Here is a 26,922-nt window from a genome sequence, read left to right on the forward strand (position 1 = left end):
GCCGAAGTGCAGGTGGCGCTAGCTGCACTGGCAAATCGAGTGCTAGAGTGCTGCACTCCCTGAACTAGTGCAGAAAGTGCAGCCAAATCGAGGAGACCTCTGAAGCCACATTCAGAGCGCTGTCGTAGCCATCACGCGCACACGTTCGTCAAGGTAGTCAAGGATCCTGTTTCATTGTTTTGTTGGTTACCGTGTGGCACGCGTGCAGTGAGCAGGTGTTGACTGCATTGCGCGCTTGAACTTCAGTGTGCATCAGCTGCTTCAATCAGTCAAGTCACATGGCCAATGCGTCCACGAGTGCCAACCCGATATGGAACTTTTTTGTGAAGGTCCAGCCAGGCCAGGAAGCTCAGTGTCTCAAATGCCACGCTATTCTGAAGATGCCAACGGGGACTACGACGACACTGGCAATGCATTTAAAGAGGCACCCGGACGTATTCGTGGCATACAAAAAAGAATGTTGTGCGCGGAAAAGCGTGAAGTCTGCTGCTGTCGCTAAGCCTGCCTCCCAACAGCCTTCAGTTGCTGACTGTTTCAAGCCGAAGCTGAAACATACGGCGCCAAAAGCACAGGAAATGACAAAGGCTATTGCCGGATTCGTAGTGCACGGGATGCATTCATACAGTGTTGAGGAGCCGGCCTTTGTGGCCGTTATGAACGCTGCTATTCGCAACTTTCATGGCCTATAGGGGGCGCCACCTTAAATCCAACATGGCTGTCTGAGATCAAGAACTAGAGCAATTGGTGCAGTGCTGCGGTCGTCTTGCTCAGTGACATGTTTCGCGTCGTCATGTTCAAATGTCTCTTCAGTTTGCACTCCCACTGTTGTTAGTCTGCGTAATGGCTCGCATTGGGTGAGCAGAACGCAGGATTCGAAGCCTGCTTGAAGGTGAGGAAGTCCTAAACGCTGGTAATATTGTGTGCTGCGGCATAAAAGCGTGCACGTCGACGTCTGTGACTGTTCAAGGCCTTTACATACAAACTTCGCGACTTTGAAGCGAACCACACAAGCTGTGGTTTCAGTTTTACCACGACGGTGTTATAAAGTGAAGTGACCGTGCTTTCTCTTTGCTATTCTATCTATTCGACCGCTTTGAACGGGTACTATGACCTTTTATGCGGTGTAGTGCTCTCTGCAAGTTGGTATTGCTTAAATAAGCCGCCGTGTCGAGAAAAAAAATATTCCTGGTGTTGCGCGACCCAAGTTATTTACATCGACAGCGTGAAAAGCAGCTAAAGCAGTGTTTTGTAAGCGAAAGTTTCCAACGTTTATAGATATACTTGAGTTTCGAAACTCCCCCGCTGGAGCCGGGCGCGACTTGCCCCTAGGGAGTGTGAGGGCGCTGCAGTCGCCGGTTGCGCCAACGGTTGGCTTACGTCGTGTGCGTCGGTGGCTGTGTTTTTCCCGTTGCCACGTCTTTTTTTTTTTTTGCACGTTTGTGTTGCTTTAGTTTTCTTTTAATTTGGTTTCGTGTTTGCGAACGTGCGACTGCTTTGTGAAGTTCGTTAAAAGTCAGCCGTTGCGACTGTAACGGAGTGAGAAGCGAGTGATTTGGACGCTACAAGAAGTCGATTTCCACGGCCTGCTGCTGCAGGCCAGCCGTTTTTTGCCACCAAGAGCTGCACTCATCGACCTGTTTTGCCTTTTAACTTCAACTGCGTTGAAATTCAGCCAGCATGCCGACCTGCTTCGTGCCTGGTTGTACGAGCGAGTACCGAAGCAACCCAGAAAAGAGGCACTTTTTTGCTCCACCATTGGACCCACTGCTTTGTGAGAGCGATCCCCCGCGCTAAGTGCATTTGCAAGCCTTGGTGTAAAGCGTCGTGAGGTGCTTACTCAAAAAAGCATGGTTAAAGAGGTGTCGAAAATACTGACATCCATACCGCTCAAGGACTTCTGCAATCTGCCCAATGATCATGTCTATAGTGTGCCAGCACCAGAAACAACAGCACTACTATTTATCTCGTTTTGTTGCGTTCAAGGTAAACAAAACTGCACGTTGTATGGACTGCAAAAACGATGCAATGGGCGCACAGGATTCCCTTCCTCCTGAGGCACTCCTGGCAATTGAGCGTGCACACGTATCAGGTTGTCTTGTGCACCCATCAAAAAAATTATTTGCACGTGTAAGCACTGTAGAGAAGGCTATCAGCAAAGCCAGCAAACTAGCTGCATTTGGCGACCTTTTTTGGAAGGTTTTAGACAGCCTCAATGAAAATGGCACCAGCACTGTTGGCTGCTCACAGTACTGTAATGAATTCACTGCTGAAGTGATCCATTTTTATTTAGTTATTCGTATGCCCTTCTTTGCAAGAGCAAAGTGCCAAGAGAATGACTGTGCAGTGAAGGCACAAAGAGAGAGGAAAAAGGCAAAGCTTGTCTAAGAATTCTCAAAGACTTCTTTTCAGCAAACGTGTTAATAAAGTGATTTTCATGTTAAATACAATTCACCCAGTTCTTGTCATGTTTCTTGGTACATTATGTACATTGGTGTTGTAAAGTGTGGAAGAAGCTGCACAGTAGAGACTACAGAACGAAGGTGGGCTGCGGAGGTCGTCAGCTGCAAGGCATTCCACTTCGCCGACTTACACCTCGCCTTGAGCGTCTTGAAGTTGCGCGCGCTTGCGGTCAGTGCAAACGGAGGGCGAATGGTGCTCGGTATCAATATGAAATTCTCGCTGCGCATTTCTTCAGGTGAGCGGGAATGGATGAAACAAGCGCTGCGTTTGGAAGTAACAATTTTAGGCGCACTACGAGCCAGAAGAGCGGTACTTTAAAGATTGTAGGAAAGAAAACGGACGCAGACAAGTCCGCCATCCTGTATACGCTGGCGCGACGCGCTTAATGAGCGGCACGGCTTTTAGCGACGATAAAGCGTAAACCTACCGCGGCCTTGAAGTCGCAGGACAGTTGTTCTGCAATAGGCCACGATTCGCATCGTCGCATGCTCGTACATAACCGCTCATTCAATAGCCATCGCGCTGGCAAACGCACCGAGCGCGCTCCACTACGACGAAGGCTGGACGCGTGAATGTGGAAGACAGAAAAGTTCGAACCTTTCGCCGCATGATAAAATTGCCGCAAATCGAAAAGATTAGCGAACAAAAGTCATTTGTACAAGCAATCTAGGAGCGCACTGCACAGGCAAAACATTGGGCGCTAGCAGACGACGCTTGCTTCCATAGCTCAACCTTCGACTGCAGCGCCGCGGTGGCAGGAACCGCGGCGGGCCGGCTCCTGCCAATGGGCGCGGCGGAGAGTTTCGAAACTCAAGTATATCTATAAACGTTGAAAATTTTTGTCTAGTTATCCCTGCCTGTGTTCACAAAGCTGGATGTTGAACACGAGAAGTATACAAAAACCCATGTGACCGCTTTTGCGAGGTAATACGATAACCGTTCACCCTTGTAATTTAGTTATTGCGCTTTATGCGTGCTGTGCAAGCTACAGTCTTGCGGTAGTTTTGCAGTCTGCATCTGTTCTACCGCGTCATGCCTATAGACAGATCGAGCGACACATAGTCGATATTTACCGATCCGCGGCAATGCTCACTTCATTCTTCCAGTTATTTTTATAAAATAATATACACGCAAATCAGCTGAGGGTTCGCTACACGAACACTGCACAGTAGTTAAAGTTTGTTGAACTAGGATTTGTTACCTGACGAGTGCAGTCATGCGGGCCTGTGCGCAGGTCGCAGCCACGCATCGAAATGGCAGACGACGACAAGCACGAGTTCTAGGTTCCTCTACGCCTGTGTCACTTTGCTTCGATGCACAAATGAGGAACTCATTGCTCTGTTCGAAAATGGTGGACTCTCAGGCCGGCGTTGCAGAGCACGAACGCATGAGCAAGAACAAGAAATTTTGAATCAGGTACAAGGTTTCATGGAGAATGTTTACTCTCCAACGTAGCCGCAAAGGCACGAGTGGCAAAAACGCAAGCATCAATCATCCTACAACACATTTGAGTTAAGACTGTGCATTATTTCTTTCCCTGCGTCTTTATGGAGGTGCGTCTATTCGCGATGTTCAAGTGCTCGGAATCGTCACTCATCTGTCGCATTCCGAAAAAAGTCTGGCACAAAGTGCGTACTGCAAACCTTCATCGCTTCTGTGACAGCTTTGCCGATCCACAGCTTAATAATCAATTTCTTCCTCATGGACACAGCCGGTGGGAATGCGTGAAGGCTCACATCACCTACCGTATAACTTTTGCATTGCGGCACACAGCAAATACGGTTACTTCTATTTTTGCTCATTTTGAGCACGTTAAGTGTCTTTCAGGATCCTACGGGAGCTTTGAACGTGTTAAAACATCAACCAAAAGTGAAGAAAACACCAATACGCTACGCGAATGGGCGGCAGCCAGCGGCGAGTATAACCTTTCGATTGTTTCCGGCCGCCGCCGCACGACTGCGCCACCGTCTGTTAAAGTTGCGCCGTCGCTAACAACGTTGTCCAGAGCAATAATTCCGGAGCTCTACGCTTCGAAGAAGCAAAACTTGAAAAGCAGCCTCCAGGCGGTGATTGACAGTGGGGTAGAGGCAATTTCAATAACGACGGACAGTTGGACATTGCATGCTAATGAAAGCTACTTGTCGGTAACATGCCACGTCATGGGCAGCTCATTTCATCTGCATGTGCACGCACTGGCATTTACAGAAATGGCAGATGCTCACACAGCGGGAAACTTGGTGCTCTTTCTGAAAAGCGTGATGGAGGAGTGGGCACTTCCCGATCCAGGTATTGTGCCAGTGTACTTTGTTACAGATAATTGGAGAAATTTCACTGCTGCAATTAGTCAGTCGCCTTGGATAGGCATAAAATGTTTCGGGCACATGCTGCAGTTGTGCGTGAGTGATGTCAAGCGGGATGTACTATCAGCGTCCAATGAAACTTGAACAGCGGAGCGCGTGGCCCAAGCATAAGTGAAGGTATTTATTTATTTATTTCAGATACCCTCATGGCCCTGGGGGCATTATTGAGGGGAGTGGAACAAGACATACAATAACACAAATAACAAGAAATGTAAATACATTCATGGGTCACAACATTACATATCATTGCATTATAGCATTGCATGCATAGCATTACATAGCTCACTGCACTGAGTTTTACAAATTTCAGCAATTGTGCACATCCATGGAAAACTAAAAAACACGAGAAAAGAAAACAAGGACTAACAACGCAAACTAGAAATCAGCAACACAGAGTTCGTGAGGGACCACATAACGAAAGGCACGCATGTCATGAAGAAGAAATGTAGACACTTAACTTATTCTTAAGATGCTCGAGATCGTCGGCGAGTGCCACATCTGCTGGCAAGTGATTCCACTCCGATGACGTAGTTGGAATGAAAGAAGTTAAGCGAGCGGTAGTGTGACAAAGTGGAACGCCCACTTTGCGTGGATGGTCAATGCGCGATGAAACATAGGCGGGTGAAAGGAGCAAAGCGTTTTTCAAAACAGGATTCAGATTGTAGATCTTAAAAAATAGACAGAGTCGTGAAATGTTCCTGCGTAATGAAAGTAATGGTAGTGACAAAGTGTTTTTCATTAGTGTGACACTTGATGTGCGGTCATAGTTGTGGAGGATAAAACGAGCGGCACGGTTCTGAACAGCTTCCAACACAGATATAAGTGACTTAGCTTGAGGGTCCCATATCGACGCGGGTATTCAAGCTTTGAACGAACCAGGGTTTTATAAAGAAGGAGTTTGACTGAAATGGGCGCATTAGAAAAGTTTCTTTTTATGTAACCGAGCATGCGGTTCGCGTTTCCAGTAATGTAGGTGATATGTTGATTCCAGGATAAATTTGATGTCAGATGTACACCAAGGTATTTATACGAGGTAACCGGGGCTAACCAAACATTGTTGATGCTATAAGAGGCTGGTGACGAGACGCCTTGACGTGAAAAGCGCATGGATTTGCATTTTGATGTGTTTAAAACCATTTTCCATTTAGTACACCAGTCAGTAATGCAGGTAAGATCTGCTTGCAATAAGTGGACATCATTAGTGTTTTTAATTTCACGGTATAGTATGCAATCATCTGCAAAGAGTTTGATAGAAGATTTTATATTGTTAGGCAGATCATTAATGTACACAAGGAATAACAAGGGTCCGAGTACCGATCCTTGTGGTACCCCAGACCTAACCGGCATTGAAGATGATTGAAGACCATTAACGTGGACAAACTGCGAGCTATTAGATAAAAAACAACGAATCCATGCTAGAACATTCGGGTCGATATGAAGATGAGCAAGTTTATACAACAGTAGACTATGGGATACCTTATCGAAAGCCCTGCAAAAATCTAAGAAGATGACGTCGACCTCTGAACCTTCATCAAGAATGGAATAAATCTCGTTGCTGAAAGATAACTGTTTCACAGAAAAACTGCCTCCTGAAACCTTGTGTAGGCGTGAAAAACGAAAATGATTCAGAAAACCAGATAACTGAGAAAAGATTATATGCTCCATGATTTTACATGAAATGGAAGTTAATGATATGGGACGATAATTGAAGGGTGAATGCCTGTTGCCAGATTTATGGAGTGGTATCACTTTAGCCACTTTCCATTCGTTCGGTATGTCTCCTGTTTCAAGCGATTGCTCACATATATTCAGTAAAAAAATTGCGGAGTACACTTTAGTATTTTTCAGGATTTTGGTGTTAATGTTATCAGGCCCACAAGAAGAGGAGACTTTCAATTTGTTAATTATGTTGATAATTCCGTCAAAACTGAACCTGACAGGGTCCATAGGAAAGCTCATGTTACATGCATAGTCTCTAACATTAGTAATGTCGGTTACAGTACTTGAAAAAGCTGCACTAAAGGTCTCGTTAAGGATCTCAGCGACATCAGTGCTTGAAATAGGGTTTGACTGAGGGTCAACGAGAGATATAAGTGACTGGTCTCGTTTATTGGCACTACTCCAAAATTTTTTTGGATTACTTTTTAAAAACGTTGGCAATGTCACATTGAAGTAGTAGTGCTTCGATTCCTTCAGACTTCTTGTAGCTGGTAACAGTATCTTTCAGTGCTGACGAGTGCTCACGCTTTCCAGAAGACTTAGCTTTGCGGAAAAGCCTCCTTTTTTGTTTGCCAGACGTTTTAATGAGCGGTTGTACCATGGATAGTGGCAGTTAGTTAAAAGCTTTTTTCGAAGAATATACAAGTCGACCAATTCACAAAGCTTGTTTCTGAAAAGTTGCCAATTGGTATTCACGGATCTTTCGTTGAAGTTAGCCAGAAATTCGTCAAGGAGGTTTTCAAGTGTTTTATTGATTGCAGTGTAATTTCCTTTAGCATAATCATATATTACTTTTATATTGTTATGCGACGTTCGAGCAGGGAAGTTCAACATGATATGTAATAAAGAATGATCACTTATACCTGATAAATAGGTAATATTGGAAACAGCACCAGGGGCCGTTGTTAGTAACAAGTCTAATACATTGGATGTTGAAGATGTGACCCTCGTAGGCTGCGTTATTACTTGAGTTAAACAAAAGTCGGAACAAAGATTTGCAAAATTAGACGATTCTGTCGAAGAGCTGATAGTGGTATACGAAGCGCTAGACCATTTAATATTAGGGAAATTAAAATCACCAAATAAAAAAACAGGAATATTGGGAAATTTGGCACACACAGCGCTCAGCGCGTCATGAAGGTCGCTGCAAAAGCCAATCCCAGTAGAGGGCGAACGGTAGCATGCACATAATAGAAGCTTCTGATATTCAGTCGTGATCTGCACACATAAAAACTCTAGCGTCGTAGGAATATCAATGTGAAGGCTATCGAGATAATCAGAGACAGCGACCAGAACACCGCCACCACGTGCGACTGCGCGATCAGAGCGAAATATGGAGTACCGCTTTTGGGTAGCGAGGATTTCCGTGTTTCTAACAGAATCATTCAGCCATGTTTCCGTTAGGACAATAATGTCGGCCGATGTGGTATCGGCGGCACAAGAAAGGTCATCGCGATTGCGAACAACACTGCGTATATTTGTGAACAGCACTGAAATTCCAGGGATCGGCTGCGCACGTGGACGGAGGCGCTCAGCCAGCTATCTCGAATCATCAGAACCACCTGCGGCACTGGGACCAACACGTGAAGTATTAGCATACAGGCTAGTTTGTTCACAAACGCTATCACTTTCAGCACAATAGGTATAGCATTTCTTGTTTAAAAATAACCTTACGTGCCGAAGTTTGAAGTGCGTGTTAGGCGCCGTTGCCTTCGCAAATTCCACCAGTTTTTTTCTAGCATGTCTTGTAGATTGACTAAAATCTTCAGACATAGAAACATCTGAATCTTTGAGTTTAGACTGAGCATTTAATATCATTTCCTTTGTTTTGTAGTTGGAAAATTTCACCATTATTGGCCGCGTTTTCGTAGACTCTGCCGTGCCGATACGGTGGGCCCGGGCGATATCGGTACTAGAAAGGGTAATTGACATATTTTGTTGTATTATATTCACAATTTTTTCCTCTGACTGCAACCGTGTTTCAGTGCTTTCGGTGCCTTCAGGTATACCGAAAAATAAGAGGTTATCTCTACGGGATCTATCTTCCAGGTCGTTCATTCGGGCCCTTAATGAATAATTTTCTTTGGCTAGTCGTTCAGCAGTTGACTTGAGAGCATTAAGGTCCTGACGGACGGATTCAAAACCCGCAAGTTTGGCCTCAACATTTGTAAGCCGGTTTGAAATATCAGTAACCTTCACGTCTATAGTTCCTCTTGACTGCATGTAATAGACTTAACCGAGTTCAATATTTCGACCTGCACTTCAATGTTTGTTGAGCGGGTTCTTAGATCCTCTAGAAGGGCGCGTATGGCGCCACTGTCAGATTCGGGCGTCGGGTTTTGAGGGTTGGTACGAGTGCTATGGCCAGGGCCAGGGTTTAATTCAACATCTCCGGACAAAAGTAATTTGAGCACACAATAACACTGGCATACATTTTCTAACAGCGCTTGTGGGCAAGGGAGCATAACGAGGAATATATCATTTGAACGCTTGGATGAGACTGGACTAACCTGAAGGATGAAAAAACGAAAGACGTTGGTGAACAACATCGTATCGCTGCTCCCATGCCCACTGAAGGGGTGGCGACGGTGCAGCCCATTTATATATTGAGCGATGGTTGACGTCGATGCCGATCCGGGGTAAAAATCTTGCGAAGCGGTCACCAGCTGCGTCATGAAAGCATTCGATGGGCCACCGGAGCATTTGTCACTTGACGCCGGCGCACTCCCGTTGAAAAGCGCCGGTGCGATCCCGTCGTAGCACAGAACTGGATCTGCAGCGACGCTGCCAGTGAAGAAGACCGGACACTGAAAGATGAAAAAACGAAAGACGTTGGTGAACAACATCGTATCGCTGCTCCCATGCCCACTGAAGGGGTGGCGACGGTGCAGCCCATTTATATCTTGAGCGATGGTTGACGTCGATGCCGATCCGGGGTAAAAATCTTGCGAAGCGGTCACCAGCTGCGTCATGAAAGCATTCGATGGGCCACCGGAGCATTTGTCACTTGACGCCGGCGCACTCCCGTTGAAAAGCGCCGGTGCGATCCCGTCGTAGCACAGAACTGGATCTGCAGCGACGCTGCCAGTGAAGAAGACCGGACGCTGAAGGATGAAAAAACGAAAGACGTTGGTGAACAACATCGTATCGCTGCTCCCATGCCCACTCATATAGTGCACGCTGTCCCGTCATCACCATTGACAGGCGCGCACATCCGGTTTGGCCGCAATGCGCGACCCCCCCTCCATTGAGATAATTTTGCTTCTGTTCTGGCGCGGGCGAATCTACCTTGCGATGACGGTGCAAACTGCACCACGCGCACCGCTGTTTGCGCCGACAGCACTTGTGGTTTCGGCGATCTGTGCGACAAGACTCGCCGTAAACAGCAATATTTTAGCTTCGTTTTTTAATTTTCTCCCTTTCAAATGTAAGAACCAGAACATAAGCGAACTTTTCTCACTTGAGGGGGATCGCGCAGTGTGGCCAAATTGGATGTGCGCACCTGTCAATGGTGATGACTGGACGGCGCACACTATATCTTCACTTATGCTTGGGCCATGCGCTTCGCTGTTCAAGTTTCATTTGACGCCGATAGTACCTGGATTTTCCCTACTGTGCACGAAGGCCAGCGCTATCGTTGGCGCTATAAGAGAAGCTCAAAGGCTTGGGTGCGCCTTATGGAAGTACAAAGGAAAATGCAGCTGAATGCCCCGGAAGTAGTGCAAGATGTTCCGACGCGTTGGAATAACAAGCATAAAATGATGGCTAGGCTGCTCAAGCTTCGCAAACCGATCACCGTGGAGCTTTCGGAGTGTGATGCGGTTTATAACTTCACTGCAGCTGAATGGAAGCTGATGACTGCCGCTGTAAAGGTATTCGATCCACTTGCTCAAGCCACAACAGAGCTGTCTGAGGACAAATATCCCACTGTGGTGACCGGACCCGCGGCATAGCGCACGGCAATGAAGACACAGCAGCCGCTGTGAGGGGCGTAGGCACGCTGACCACTCTGCTTTTATTTGTACATCGTGCGCCCCCTGGTGGTGTCAGTTACCACACTTCCTCCCCCGTTAACATAACAGATTAACAGCATATAAGCAGTTACAGTTCAAGGAGAAAACCGAAGCACCGGACGGCTTTCCCTAGTGCTCCGACGAAGCCGAGGTGAGGAAGGAGGCGGGGAGCAATCGGTGTGTGTTGATGTTATGGTGTCACTGGCCTCCAGTTGATAGGGCTCGCCGGATATTGTATTCCTCTGTTGTATTACTCTGTTGACCCTCCAAGCTTGTCGCTGCTTCAGGTAAACCACTGTCAATTGTACCTCTGGTCCCTGCAGGATGAAGTCGTGTGGTTCCAAGCGTGCGGTAGAAGGGCTGGAGCACTGATGGTTGTGCTGGTCGGGCACCGACTCTGGCCTTACGTGGTCTTGATGCCGGGTCCATTGAAGGAGGTTTTATTATTAACAGACAAGATATAGTACAAGGCAATAATATACAGGAGGAGGTCCCGAGGTCAAAGACTGTAATGGGACCTCCTGCACAGCGTATAAGTAAAAATATAAACAATTAACAGTTGCAACAAATAGTGTAAAATATTCAAAAGATAACAAACTTAGTATTGTTTTAGGTTTGGCAGTACTAAACAAATCAGCTGCAGACACGCTAGTAAAGAAGTATAATAATTATTACATTCGACTAATTACAGAACTATAACACCATTATGAAAGTAAATGGATAATGAGACCTAACCAAATAAACTTTAATTTGTGTTGCGGCCACATTGTCGCCCATCATCCAGTTGTAGCTCCACCTGTAGATTGTGTCGCCTGGTGACTAAAGCGGGAATCCAGCTCAGACTTGGCGGAAAATTCCGGGTGAGTACTCTGTGTCCTGGTTGTGCTGGCAGCCTCGGTTTCGTTCTTTGATCGTACTCCATCTTCTGAGCGAGTTGTTTCTGGAGGACTGTTTTCCTTAGGTCCGGCCGCAGCAGATCCAATGCAGTCCTGAGCCTCTATCCCATCAACAGCTCGGATGGGCAACACCCGGTAACCTCGTGGGGTGTCGACCTATATGATACCAGTATTATATGATACCAGTATTCGTGCAATTTGTGCACGAAGGTCCCCTGGACCAACTTTCTGGAACTTTACTTGCATAGTTTGAACGGCTCTCTCTGCCGCACCATTGAAGCAGGGTGATAGGTCGGTACTAGCATTCTCTTCCCGCCGTTCTTCTTCTAGAATGTCTTGTACGCTTCACTCGTGAATGCGGGTCCATTGTCCGATACCACCATCTCTGGGAGGCCCTGATTCGCAAACATGACCCACATTCACGTAATTGTACATTCCGCTAAAGGTAATGAAACGGGAGAAGCTTTAATCCATTTGGAAAGTGCATCAATTACAATAAAAAATAGGAAATCCTGTAAGGTCCCGCATAGTCCACGTGGATCCTTGACCAGGCCCTGTCTGTGAACAGCCACGCCATCATAGGCACTGGTCTCAGTGGTCTCTGTTGTTGCTGGCAGGCGAAGCACTCTTGAACGGTGGTTACGATGTCACCGTCTAACGACGGCCACCGCACGTGACTTCGGGCAATGGCTTTCATTTTTGTGACCCCAGGGTGGCTCTCGTGTAGTAACTTGAGGACTTCCCCTTGGAGGCTAGAGGGTACAACACGGTTGCCCCAGAGCACACAGTTCTGATGCACACTCAACTCATTGAACCGGGACACGTGTGCCCCCCCCCCCCCCCCCCCCTAGTGATGTCAATTCTTGAACATGACCAGACCATAGATCCTGTAGCAGTCTTGACAACACGGGATCTCTTACAGTGGCTTCAGCAACCACCTTTGATGAAAATGAAAGGACACGGGGATGGATGGCAGAGGTATTCATGCCTTCAAGCATGAATACCTCTGCAGGTGCTCCTGGAGAGCAATCAGTTGTTGGCAAGGGGGGTCTACTCAACCCATCTGCATGGGCTGTCAGACTTCCAGGTCTATAGCTCAAACTGTAGCTGTACCCTGCCAGCAGCAACGCCCAGCAAAGAAGCCTTGGCGAGCATGTTTCCGGAATAGGCCTTCCAGCACCTAACAGGCCCAACAAGGGTTTGTGGTCAGTAGCCGCTTCAAATTTCCATCCCGATACTGCCTGAACTTTGTGACACCAAACACGAGACCAAGTGCCTCTTTATCCAGTTGCCTGTAATTCTTCTCAGCGGCCATTAGGCTTCTTTATGCAAAGGATATCGGTCGCTCTTCTCCAGTAGGCTCTCTCTGTGCCAGGACTGCCCCCAGGCCATGAGGGGAAGCATCCGGGATCAACACCGTGGGTTTGGAGGGGTCATAATGGGCCAAGACACGGGCGGATGCGAGCAGCTCCTTGCTTTTCATGAATGTTCATTGTTCAACTGCCGTTCAGCGCCACTTTGTTCCAGTGGTAAGCAAGCAGGTCAATGGCTACAGTACATCTGACAGGTTGGGGAGAAACTTTCTATAGAAGTTCACCAAACCGAAATAGCTTTGCAACTCTTTCACATCTCGAGGTTTGGGAGCATTCCCTACTGCTTCAGTCTTGGCGAGATCCGGATGTAGCCCGGCAGCACTTATTACGTGGCCTAAGTACTGTACCTCAGGTAACAAAAACTTGCATTTTGCAAGTTTCAGCTTCAAGCCCACTCTTGCAAGCGCTCTAGTACCATGCAGACGTTTGCCCAATGTTCGTTGCCATTAGCACCTGTTACCAAGATGTCATCGAAGTAAACTGTGACATGATCAAGACCTCACAGGAGGTTTTTCATTTCCCGGTGAAATATGGCTGGGGCGTAAGCAACCCCGAATGGCAGTCTCGTGTATTGAAACAATCCCTTTGGGGTATTGATAGTGACAAACTCCTGTGACTGTTCGTCCAGCTCGATCTGCTGGTAGCGTCCTTTAGGTCTAGCTTTGTGAACCTTACTCCTCCCTGGAGTTTTGTGAACAATTCCTCTATGGGTGGCACGGGATACGTTTCCACAAGTGCTATGGGATTAACAGTCAGCTTGAAATCGCCGTATATGCGCAACTGCCCATCTTGTTTTAGCACTGGAACGACAGGTGCTTGTTTTAGCACTAGAACGACAGGTGCTGCCCATCTGGCAGTCTTCACTGGTTGGACCATGCCTTGGTGGAGCAGTCTCTGCAACGATTCCTCGAACTTGTCTTTCAAAGCAAAAGGCATCCGCCGGGGCTTAAAGAATCTGGGTTTGGCGTCTGGCAGCGCCAAGATGCGAGCCTTAACCCTACGGAACGTGCCTAAACCATCTGAAAACACCTCTTGAAAACGGTCCACAGTTTCTTCTGCAGATGACACAGACAAAATATATTCCGGCTTGCTGATTCCCAAATGGAATTCCTTCATCCAGCTTCTACCAAACAATGCTGGGCACTGCCCCTTTACCAGAAACAGAGGTAGCCGTCTCTCCTCCTCCCCAAGCTTTACAGCGGCTGCAAACTTCCAGGCGACCGGTCGCATTACTCCGCAAAAACTCCTCAGCTGTACGTCGGATCGTTCCAAGGCGGCCAATGGGAACAGTTGCGTGAACTTTGTTTCGCGTATGGTTGAGACGCTGGCACCCGTATCAAGTTCCATTTCTAGTGGAACATCGTTAATGATAACCGCAATGCGCATAGGCACCGGCCCAGCCGCTGAAGTGCTCAAAGGTCGTGCGTTCCCGGCATTTCACTCGACCCGGGTTCCCCACCTACTTCATCCACGGTGTTCACGCGCCTCAAGTCTGCGGGCCGCGCCTGTCTGTTTACTAACTCGCTATCATTTTTGCACGCTCTTGCCAGATGCCCTTGCTGCCCGCATTTGTAGCAAACTGAGTTGACGTGTAGGCACTGGTGCACTTGATAGATACCGCCGCAGCGGAAACACGCGCATTCGCGACGCTCAGGTTGCACTACGTTTGTTGCCACCATGGCAGTTTCGACTGTCAATTGGACTGACTCCGACTGTGGCGTGGGGTGAGCGCTCAGCGTACGGGAATCCTTGCGAGCAGCCTCGATAGCCCATACCATACTCATTGCGGTTTCCAGGTTTAAATCAGCTGTTTCCAGTGACCGCGTTTGCATTGGCACATCTTCAATGCCACTGACGATTCGGTTTCGTGACATGCGGTTTCGGAATGACCCAAATTTGCAGTCGTCGGCCAGTTGCTTTAACGATGTGAAGTACTCGCTCACTGCCTCTCCGTCCCGCCTGCGTCGTGAGAATTTGAAACTTGCTACCACTTAATTCCGACACCTTTGGCACGAAGTTGTTGTTAAGGGCCGCAAAAATTGCTGCTAAGTTCGCCGCGGCAGGTTTCTCAGCAAGTAGGCTTCGCAGCAAGGAATACGTCGTGGCCCCAAAACATGTTAGAAATACGGCCGTCTTCTTACCGTCTGGCATGTCGTTCACCGTCAGGAATAGTTCCACCCGCTCTTGGTACTCGGTCCAGTCTGCAGTGTCCGCGTTGAACTCATCTATCTTTCAGATGACCGGCATGCTTGCTCTTGCGTCACCGTCACTGGTGTCATTTACTTGAAGCATTGTCCCTCGTCGCCAGTTGTGGTGACCGGACCTGCGGCCATAGCGCACAGCAATGAAGACACAGTAGCCGCTGTAATGGGCGTATGCACACTGACTGCACAGGTCATGCACTCTGCTTTTATTGGTACATTGTGCGCCCCTTGGTGGTGTCAGTTACCACACCCACGTTGTCCCAAGTTATTCTATTGCTGGAGTGCACTGGCACTGTACTTGCTCGACAGGCAGCTCAATCAGATAAGTCGTCGGCAGTTGCTTCGAATCTGGCACACAGCATCAAGGAAAGGTTTCCTCGTGTCAAGACATCTAAGGATACAGCCCTAGCGATGTTGCTGGACCCAAGATTTAAAGATGCCTGCTATACGGAAAGGGCAGAGAAGTGAGCCTGCGCTGTTTTCACCGTAGCAGCAGAGTGAACACTGCAAGTTGTATACTGTGAAACATCAAGTGAGAGTGGTACAGGTTTAGATAGCTCCCAAGATGCTTCTGTGTGGGTGCCTTTACAAGCTTTGCATCAGATGGTACTATGAAGTCTGGTCCTTCCATCAAAGATGATGTTGAGAGCTACCTGAAAGGTGCCCTCCTTCCTCGCTGTGAGGACCTGCTCGAATGATGGAAGAGAAAAGCCAGCCACCTTCACCCGTCCCTTGTAAGGGTAGCCCGCAGGTACCTTTTAGTGTCAGCAACCCAAACAACAAGTTAAAGGTTATTTTCGACAGTGGGTGCCATTGTAACCCGCAGAATGGAGCACCTACTTCCCCAGCATGTGGAACAACTAGTTTTTCTGCATGAGAATTTTTGACTTTCATTTTGTTAACTGTAGAAAGGAACACCTTTTACTTGCATGTATAGCTATGGTTTTTTTTTCAGATTTTTTTTTCTGTGTTGTAGCCTTGTAACTAGTAGAAGGAAGTGCTTCTTCACTGCATGTGCAGCTGCTAGTCTTTATGCCATTATTTTTTTACTTGAAATATGTTACCAAATGATTTTCTGTGATGTGTTGTGCATGTTTTGTAGATTGTTATCTGTGTGGAAGGGAGCACCTTCTACAACTAGGCTATATATATAATTTTTTTTTACTGGTTAAGGTATGTTATCACAGGATTCTCTGTGATGACTTCGTATGTTGTAACCTCAGAAATAAAAAAAAATTTGCATAGAACAACATTAAACTGTTCAGACACCTGACAACTATTCGAATTCGCTTCGAAAGTATTCGACCCTAAGAACTATTCGCTTCGAACTAAAATATTACTAGTCACACAAGCCTAATCAAGAAAAATCCAGGCAAGATTGAAGCAGTCCATGCAATGGCACCTCCCACAGACCTTACAGGTTTCAGACGTCTAAGCAGGATGGTAAATCATCTTGTCAGCTGTATATCACGGCACAGAAGCCACTGCACCGATACACACCCTTCTAAACAAGAGTGCTAGCAGGGCTTGGCAGCACGAAAAAAATTACCGACGATTACGTTACTTCCTAATGCGAAATTTGAGCGCAGCAAATAAGCTGTTTCACCTTTTCGATAGATTGAGGCAAAGAAATCGAGCAACACATGTATGCGCTATCACAGAATTTTTTTTTTATTTTTCACACGTATTCTTTTAACAAAGACTCCACTAACAGTTCTTGACAGTCATGAAGGAAGCTTTGTGGTCGGAGAAATAGACTGATATATGTTCGACTTGGTACACCAATGCTTGATTCTCAAAGACGAGATCTATACAAGTGCCTCGCGAGGTTGTCACAGCCGTGGGACGCGTTACGAGCGAGAGGAACGGGATGTTCTCCCGCATAAGTGTTAGGAAATTGCTGTTTGTCTTTATGTCAACATTAAAGTCCCCCACTACTAACATCGGTGTGGATCGATGGACGGTTAATGCGAGTCGCAGGAAGTGCACGACGTCTTTCGTGAGTGCGGTAGGGGCGAAGTAGGCAGCTACTACCAGCAAGATAATTTCGCAGTGGCGAACGGCAGCGGCAATTTCGGCTCGGGCGGTGCACATATACAGATCCGCCGCCACCGATCTGGCTCTCTGATTGCCACCGCACAGGGCGAACGGCAGCGGCAATTTCGGCTCGGGCGGTGCACATATACACATCCGCCGCCACCGATCTGGCTCTCTGATTGCCACCGCACAGGGGTTGCATTGGAGGAGGAGCGAAGAAAGGAATTAAGTTCGAGCCGGCGCTTTGACAACCGGAGACTCGCAGGAAGAGGGGGGAGGGGGGCGGCGTGTACACCCAGCGGCAAACGATGGGGGCAGAAGCGCGCGCAGCAAGCGGACAACACGATAAAGGGAGGAGGGAAGAGATAGCAGCGACTGACTGATGCCGCTGACGCCGATAGTGAGTCAACCCCAGCTGCGGAGTTGGTTTCAGGGACAACGCCGCCGATGCCGACACAAACAATATGATACCCTCGCTTCCGCAGCGCTAAGAACCAGGTCTAGCCGTGGGAAGGTGGTCACGTATTCGTCGACGTGCCGGGGCCTACGTGAAATAACCGGCGCGTCGGCAACTGAAGAGCACCCTATCCGCCACACAAGAACAGGGGGGGGGGGGGGGGGGGACCCTTTCCACCTCTTTCTGCATGGCGGCGACGGTGTTCTATGCAGTCACGTTATCTTGACTCTCTAGCGGCGTCAGCGGCATCCAGCGGTATCAGTCGGTCGCTGCTAGCGCTGGGGGGATGAAAGGGGGCGGAGCTGGTTACGAGGCCGACGACAACGCCGACGACGACGCGAAACCCAGGAACGGACGCCAAAGAGCTGCGCTCTAAAAAAAATCAACGTGATTAAAATACGTTCGTGGGCTAGTCAGTTTGAATCCGTATCTGTTTCTTTCTACGTCCTCGTTCAGTCTCAATTACGTAATTCTATCATAAATGAAAGAAAAGCAGCATTCACAAAAATCGAGAAACTTGTGGCGTCCGACCGCTGCTTGGCCAAGTACCACCCAGCCTATGCCACAACACTCTCGTTGCCAGCTTTTTTGAACTTGGAGCAGTCCTGTTGCAATCACAACCATGTGGTGAACGCAGGCCTGTAGCCTTTTCATAACTATTACACACAGCGCGCACTAAAAAACATGGACGAAGAATAGACAAACACGAGCGCTGACTCACGATTAAAAGTTGTTTGTATTTAAACTCGTATGTATAGGAAAACTCACACATGCGTACACTCGCACACCAGCATTTCTAACCAAAAGTTATGAAGATGTAGAGACTCGCCCAGCTAGTTACCGTACTCCAGCAGTCTTTGACTGAGGTCAATGACCACCACAGAGCAAAAGTGCAGCCAAACGGAAAAAGAGGCCTTGGCTACAGCGTGGACCATCCAGAGGTTCAACGAGTTAATCAGAGGCATAACTTTCACTGTAGAATCTGATCACCTTCCTCTCATGTCATTGTTCGGCAAGATAGAACTTGATATGCTTCCTCTGAGGGTGCGAAGACTCAGGCTAAAGACAATGCCCTATCAGTTCTAGTTGATGTATGTCCCAGAAAAATTGCTGGCTACAGCTCATGCATTGTCTGGCACCCCTCCCAAGGTTCATCCAGTAGACACTGTGGAACTTTTTGCTGCAGAAGTCGTGGTTTCCGCTCCAGATGTGCTTCCCGTGAACTTGCAGGATGGGTTGAAATCCGGGCCAGTTGGTACATAGTTGAAGGAAAAAACCAGTCAAAAGACAAGAGAGGTTCACTCCACAACGACCAGACTATCAATTGAGCTGTTTTAGAAACGGCGTAGTCCTAGCAAGGCCAGCAGAGCATGCGCAACAGCATCACTAATCACAGACTATGAAAAGACAAGATATCACGTCTATCTGACCGATCTAAAAATGCAAATTCTTTTTCAAGTAAGCGCACCAAGGTTGTACTAATGTTGTAGTCGTCACCTAAGAAACTGATGTAGTACGCTTCCAGGATTTCTTGCTCTTGCAGGATATTAGGAAAGTCCAAAGCTGTGATGGAGAGTGCAGCATGCTGATTTTGTTGTGCGAGCAGGGCTGGCCAAGCAAGTCAAAGATGCCTCTTCATGTATCAATGTATCAGCAAAGGACGAACTTTCCGTTTGTGGTGGCCTTCTTCACAAGAGCACTCGCTTCATTATTGCTTCGTCATTTAGGCTAGCAGTCTCGATGCTTCTACATGAAAGACATCAAAGCATAAGTCGCACAAAGGTTCTTGCTCGTGAATCTGTATGGTGGCCGGGCATAGCGACTGAGATCACACTTGTGGTCGGCAGTTGTGAAAAATGCGCCCTTAGACGTGTGAAACCAGCGGAACCACTGCTCCCTACCAACCTCCCTGGCCGTCCCTGAGAACATCTGGGCCTGGACTCGTTTGACCTTGGCCAAACCTTCTTAATCGCAGTAGACTACTATTCCTAGTTCCCGGAAGTGGTGACATGTAAGAGCACAACAGCTCAAATGATCATTGACGTGCTGAAGAGCCTGTTTATGTGACACGGGATACCGTAGCCGGCAAGGTCAGATAATGGTCTACCCTTCACGCAAATTCGCCAAATTTGCTGCCTTCTGTGGCTTCGACTACATCACCAGTAGCCCATATTACCCACAGTCTAATGGGGGGGGGGGGGGGAAAGAATGGTCCGCGCTGTAAAAGACCTCTTCCGTAAGGTGAGAGATTCTGACATCACCCATCTCAGCTATAGGGACACATCCGGGGTGAGTGGTTTCTCATGGCAATGCGATTGAGAACTCGAGTCCCAAAAATGGGCGAGCAGCTTCTTCCACACTGGCCAATAAGCGAGGACGTGGCAGTCAGAGGTGAACCTTGCGAGAAAAAGACTGCTCAGGACTTCGACCGACGTCATCGAGCCAGAGATCTGCCGTCGCAGCCGTCAGGGAGGCTCTTTTGACAGGTCCGGTTGGCGTAATTTCGCGGTCTTCTGCCACCAGCCACTTGTACTCACGGCGGAGCAAATCCTTAAAGGCGAAGATCCGGGCTTTCACGACCATGTCGCACTTCACTGGCAGGGACCGATCGAGCATTTCACCGACGCACGCCGCAAGTTCCCACGTGCCTGCAGGACGTGGGAAGTTCCTCACTTGCCGTCACAGGTGAAAATTTCGCTTCGCTGCAGTCGCCACTCTCGCACCACCCGTTCAGAAACATCGAACTTGCGGCTCGCTGCGCAATGATTTGTTTCTTCGGCGTAAAGGATGGCAGCCATTTTGAACGCTGCTGTGAACGAGTGCCGAATGATTAGTGGGCCTGGAACACTCATGACGACTGAGGAAGCATAGAAGTAGCACGTAGCCGGCAGTCGAAGTGGAATGCGTCAAACCAATGTCTTTCGTCAAACTATAGAGAAAATTAAGTGCAACAGGCAAAGAGAAACCCGCGAGCGGTGTCTGCTCCTCCATCAACCATCGATACTCCCTGCAAGCGCCGCCGTACTGAGGGTGCCGCCGCGAACGGAACAGCGGCGCTTCCATCTACTATCGACACCCCCTCGCGAGTGTTGTGTGCACTGTAAAACTCTCAAAAATGTTGAAAAACCCTTCCGAAGAGCAAACAAACACGCGGGATAGCGAAAAGCTACGGGTAGGGCCATAGAGCAAACATAACATTGTAACTACGTTCTAGCTCCCATTGGTCTCACTTTTTTGGCGGTGCCATGTTTTGGTTTCGATTGTAAGTCGACCCCCCCCCCCCCCCCCCTTTATCAGATTTTCAAATTTTAAAAGAAGTGGTCGACTTACAATCGTGTAAATATGGTATATATGGGTAGTGCTTAATGCCTGCTTCACCTCCGCCACGGGTCGGGCCAGTATTGCATTACCTTTGGGATCGGCCCATGTATGGGGAGTGCTTAATGCCTGCTTCACCTCCGCTGCAGGTCGGCCTGGCATTATGCTATCTCCTGGATCGGCCCACGTATGGGGAGCTTTAAAGCGAAGCTTTCTTTACCTCTTCCTTCGACTTTCCCACTGCTGCTGCTGCTGCTGTGGCTGTAGGCTGCTGTGACTGCTGCTGTCGTGCACACCGCGTCAGGGGGTGGTTCAGAGCGTGTATATAGATGGCAGGCATGAGTAAGAGAGGAAAGGCGATGGGAGATACTCGTTTTCATCCAACCGTTTCCAAAGTCCACAATGCCCTCTGGGCCACCGCCACATTAGCCGCTTGATAGCTGTAATTATCCGTGACTGCCCTCAGAAGCATTGTAGAAACGGTGGCGCTTCCATAGGTCAGCTCACTGAAAGGTGCACTCACTCACCCTCACTCGCACTCATTTCAAAGGCGTGAGTGCCAGTTAGTGGGAGCGGAGGTGAGTGCGAGTGCCAGTGAGTGCGAGTGAGTGTGAGTGGAGGTGAGAGTGAACGTGGCTGAATACTGTGAGTGAGTAGAGTTGAGCATGAACGTGAGTTAGTGCGAGTGCAGGTGAGTGTGAGTGTGAACATGAGTTATTGAGTGCTGGTGAGTGTGAATCTGAGTGAGTGCTTGTGAGTTGAGGTTACTCTGAATATGAGTGTGAAGGATGCTATGAATGTAAGTGCTAGTGCACGTGAGTACAAAGGGGAGTGAGTGAGCTTGAGTGGACGTGAGTATTAACGTGGGTGAGTATATCACAGCTAGCACTACAATTGAAGACGTTTAAAGTTCCATTTTAGAGTGGAACGCAATAGCGTAAACATGCTACATTCGCATCGGAAATCATGGGAGGCCGTTGTTGGCGGTACCCTATCGAAGAGGAAGTGGACGAAGGCACGCGCATGTGCCGCGTCCGAACTTCATATAAAACCCTGTTGAAGAGCGCATGCCCCATCGATTGACAGTGGCTGAATGAGTTAACGTGCTGGTCTCGCAACCCATAGTTCTTGGGGTCAAATCCCCGGCGCACAATTTTATTTTACGGCTATCGTCTATTTATTTATTGCCTTTATCGGAAATTTTCACTCACCGCCAACAGACGCCGACAACGCCGACACCAGATTTTCTGTAACTCCACAAGAAACAAAAACAAATAGCCATCTTCACAACTCAGGCTGACCAGCACGCCACTGGAACTCGACCAAGTACTTTTCCGGTGATCGTAGGCGTAGCGAGAGAGGGGGGCTAGCGGGGGGTGGGGGGGTATTTTAAAATTTTGTCTTTATGGTGTATGGATTACGCATTATTCAGCGAACTTCTCAGATAATTGTGTGGATTACGCATGATTCAGCGAACTTCTCAGATAATAACTTCCGGGGTTGTACTTTCCGAAACTACGATATGATTAAGAGGCACGCCGCAGTGGCGGACTCCGGATTAAATTTGAACACCTGAGACTCTGGCATTCCATCCCCATCTAAATATGGCCGCCGCGGCCGGGGATCGAACCCGTGTCCTCGAGCTTAGCAGTGCTACTTTTCAAATATAATGTCACTGGGTAGAACAACAAGAATAGTCTCAAATGATAGCACAAACACAAAAGCCAGCGGATTCTATTATGCTCAGTTTGACGTGCCTACTGGTGTAAATTCTAGAATTAGCAGTATTCTGGGCTGCTCACCACGCTTGTGATATTTCCGCCCAGAACTGCTTTGGTAGCAAAGTGAAATAAAATCTGTAAAGTCTTCCAATTAACTAGTTTCTTAAGTACTTAAGTAAACCAAGCGTAGAGACACATCTCCTCATCCCAAATGCCTTGCGGCCTTCCTCTCATGAATTGACACTCGCCCTCCCAGTTTCGGCGCTTGTTCGGAAGGCATAGAGCAGCTCCCATAGAGTTACGCGAGTTGAGATTGAATAATAAGTTCTGCTGTTTGCGCATGTGTTTTTACCGCATTTTATATTGTGTAATACTTGAGAAACAATGAGAGAGTGCTGTTAACCTGCCGGAAGCAAGTGATTTTCGTGCATTTCAGCAGAATATCTGCATTCCTTCGTTTTTTTTTTTTTCTTGATGATGATGATGTATAGGGTTTTGTGGCGCAAGGGCCAGTCATGGCCAAAGTTGTCACGTTGTGTTGGCTTTCTGCTGCTAGTCGGAAGTGTTTTGATGCCAGGTCACTTTCGCCAGCCCTGCGAAACTTGCACGTACCACATTGCTGTAGTTTCTACAGTTTTGTCGTGTTCTTGGCATTTATTGTGTGGCTCTTGCGCTGAATCCTCGTTTTTAGGCGGGCCAAGGGTGGAAAAATATTTCCTTTCCTGCAGCGAAAAGAGCGAATATTGAATGCGCTCAAGCAGGCAAACGAAAGTCGCGTAGTGTTTATTTATTCTTTTAAGAATACTGTCGATCTCAGAAGAGATCGTTGCAGGGAAGGCATACATATAAATACCAAAGAAGCACAATCAAGTAATTTATACAATGGAAAACACTAAAACACTAGCAGAAATAATACATGAAATTATTAATAGCAGTATTCTTGGTGTGACTAAAAAATAGAAATAACGAAAAATACGACAGGATGTGCGATGATGCGATCAGATTATTCAACCAAAATACCGATACAGGTTTTTAAAGAGAAATTGTTTACAGAAACTGTTCAGCATGTACATTAATTTCCACCATACTTGCGTGGCAACTGTTAGCGCGAGCGCAAAACGCAGAGACATTCAAAATCAGGCATGGGAAGACCTTTGCCGATGGCGCCAAAGGGCCGGGAAGCGTAAGGCTCCTCGACTTTAGGGAGGCGCTGATGTGTCGCTGTGACGCAACTGTTGGAAGTCATGCGAGTCATGTGTGCGTGCATATGTGTACCAGCGGCGTCTACTCTTCGTTCGCTCACCCCTTCTACCTGTCTGCCAACGCGGCAGGTTGGCGCTGGGTGCTTGCAGGTGCGCGCATGATATGGTCATGCCCATTTATGGCCCGATTTGGCACCTGCATTCCTGACGGGCGCAAACCATGCCAGGGTGACCTAGAATACTGGGAGGGTGAAGCCTTACCGGAGGCTTGCCACGCCGCTGCGCTGCTTTGCCGCACCCGCGGGCTTTCTCCGCTGTGAGAGCTGCGCCAAAGCGGCGGGCGTCTGCTATATGCTTGATATTTGGTCACTATTTGCCAACATTGTGATAATCAAGCTGCAATTGTGATTACGTAACTGCAAGATAATACTGCAGCGACTCGCCACACAGAGAACGTATTTACGGCTGTAAATACAGCGATTTTGTATATTTCCTTTTATGCTTGGAGATATGTCACTGCAATGGTCCGTACTTACAGGACTGTTTCTGGCACACGTTCAGCGCGCACTTCATTGTGAGCGGAGGTATTTAGTTAAGTGTGGCATGACGGATGTAACCATGCTGCAAAATAGAATAAGCATGAGATGATGCGCATAACCAGGAAAACGAAGCAGATATAAACGGCTTTGCGCCTTTCGTTTACTTTCTTTTATTTCATGCGTTGGATTTGCCTTACAAGACCGCCTCCCGTGCTCTGCTGTTTCCTTCTGAACATGAAAGTAAATTTATAATTTATTCGGTATGCTCGCCGGTTCGCGCATAGCAACTCTACTTGCTGATAAATTAATATATATTTGTAATTACATAATGAAAAAAGACAACTTATAAGGACCTACAGTTTGCTCATTTTACTGCCTTTGAAAGCAATAACAGTACTGATATTTAAAGTTAATAGAAATATTTGCAGCACATCAAGGGCGGTAATTTAATGCAAACACACAAAATTGTCATGCACAATAAATGAATGCTAGTTTACGTAACAACCTACGTTAGGCAATATATTACACTTATCCCACTGGCCGGCCATTTGCATCTGATAGCATGAGACAAGTTACACATTGATTCATGAGAGGACTCGCGGATTATATGACAAGGCTGTTGTAACAGTTAAACTTTCTCATAATAAATTCGGAAATGGCTGGGCCAGTAATAGTTATATATTCATTTCAGTCTAGAAAAAAGTAAATTTGTGTATAAATGAAAAAATTCCTAAAAGGAGGAGGGGCCGGACAAATGTAGATGACGCAGATGTAAGATTCAATGCTTCTGGCGGGTTGACCGGATGTCTCGGCATCATATCACCTCCAGACTTGGCCCCTTTCTCTTTTCTCATTGACTTATCATACGTAAAGTAAAGCCCCTGCACCTTTTTAGTCATGTGGCGTAGTCCTAGTAATGTCATCTCCGCATTACATCATCACTTCCAGTCTTCGAACCTTTCTTGCTTCTCATAGTGAGCTATCATAAGGCGTAATGTCATCTCCACATTGCATCACCACTCCTGATGTTTCCTTACTTTCTTCCCTTCGCTCATTCCGTAGTTAGGTGCCTCTGCCGCATTGCTAGGCATTGCATCAATTCAGGGCCAATGATGACCTCCGTGTGAATCTCCACATGGCTCTCATTGGTCGAGTTAATACAGCCGCTCTTTTCGACGCTAGCGCCCCTTCGACCCTTCAATTACGGCCCTTTCGGGCGGGCGATACTCTAGGAAAGTGGTGGCACACATGGTTGTTTACATTGTCATGGCAACAGGAACAGCAGCCATGCGGCACCTCCTCTCCAAAGCAGCTTTTTAAAAATTATTATAGCGACTTGTCCAGCTCGCTGTCCGCTCACCCTCCCCCCCCCCCCCATATCGCATGCACAATACCGTTACTCGCATAATGATTGCACTTTTTCGTCAAAAATATTGACGCAAATTCAGGGGTGCGATCACTACGCCGGTTAAATTTCCCGCGAAAAGAAAAAAAACATTTTTTTTTCATCCCGCGTTTGCTGCGGGATGACAACAGGTCAATGAACAGGCGGCTGCCGCTGTAACAGTGCGGGACACCAAAACAAAAATGGTGTCCGGCGCGGCAAGCCGAATGCGCCGAACGGGATCTTTTTCTTCTTCTCTATAAGTACATTACGTGCATTGAAACAGTTTCTTCCGTATCAGTAATGAATAATATTGTTAATATCGGCAAGTTTGCGGCAGTAACGTAGCCCTGTCCACTTTGAGGGGACGGAAACGGAGATGGGCACGCTTAGCTGCCAGTGACATAGAAATACATGGCATGCTGTGGAAACTGCAGCATTTGTCTTCACTACTATCCTAATATGGCACGTTTCCGCTAAGGGTGGGCGAATATCTTAGCTTTGTTAGAAGTGTCGGCGTATGAATAAGGTACACTTCTAACGTATCAGTGTAAGCGTGGCTACTATTGTTGCTGCTCGCGATTTGTTGCGTGCCCATGAGTGCAGAAGAGAAGAATCGAAAGGCGCCTTTTTTGTTGTTGTTGACCTTTACCATTCTAAAGCCTACAAGTAATAAAGCCAAGGCAAGTTTGGTTGTAGCTTTTTTTTGTCTTCATGGAAGTGCAGAAAGTGATGAAAGGAATGAAATGGGGAATCTGCTTAAGAATGTTTGGAATGTTTGGTGCAGACCGCTTGGTATGTCTTAAAGAGTCGTTTGCGTAGCGTTCGACAGATCGTAAGCGCGATCATTAGCTAGACTTGGCACACGACATATCGCTGCGGCAAGTTCGGGGTGCGATCTACACGGGAAAGAAAAAAGATTTTATTTATTTATTTATTTATTTATTTATTTATTTATTTATTTATTTATTTATTTATTTATTTTCACAATACTGCGGACATCTGTCCAAGCAGGAGGGGGCTACGTGAGCAAATACAAAAAAATAAACATACAAATATATACAAGGGTTACAGTCAACAAGATTCATCAAGTGGGTGGCTGTAACCAGTGGGAATTTCCAGGTAGGGCATTCCAATCATAGATTGTTTTCGGAAAAAAAGGAGTTTTTGAAAAGGTTTGTTCGTGCAACGATCGGTTTTAAATACTGGCTGTGTTTGTGGCGGGAAATTCGAGATGTG

At 47.4% G+C, this 26,922-nt stretch overlaps 2 protein-coding genes across 2 annotated transcripts in view; one reads left to right on the forward strand and one right to left on the reverse strand.

The window, feature by feature from the left end:
* Window positions 1-26,922, forward strand: part of MAPk-Ak2 (MAP kinase-activated protein kinase 2) — a 312,260-nt gene that overhangs the window by 259,029 nt on the left and 26,309 nt on the right. The gene's annotated exons all lie outside the window — the stretch shown is intronic.
* On the reverse strand, window positions 8,657-11,616 carry LOC129382706 (uncharacterized). Its single transcript, XM_055066824.2, has one exon. The coding sequence runs from the start codon at window positions 9,707-9,709 to the stop codon at window positions 8,741-8,743; it is 969 nt and encodes a 322-aa protein (XP_054922799.1). The 5' UTR covers window positions 9,710-11,616; the 3' UTR covers window positions 8,657-8,740.

The sequence above is a fragment of the Dermacentor andersoni genome, chromosome 6, assembly GCF_023375885.2.
Source record: "Dermacentor andersoni chromosome 6, qqDerAnde1_hic_scaffold, whole genome shotgun sequence".
Taxonomy (NCBI): Eukaryota; Metazoa; Arthropoda; class Arachnida; order Ixodida; family Ixodidae; genus Dermacentor; species Dermacentor andersoni.

Coding starts and splice junctions, on each gene's coding strand:
- LOC129382706 (XM_055066824.2), bottom strand. CDS start 9,709: ATGAGTGGGCATGGGAGCAGCGATACGATGTTGTTCACCAACGTCTTT.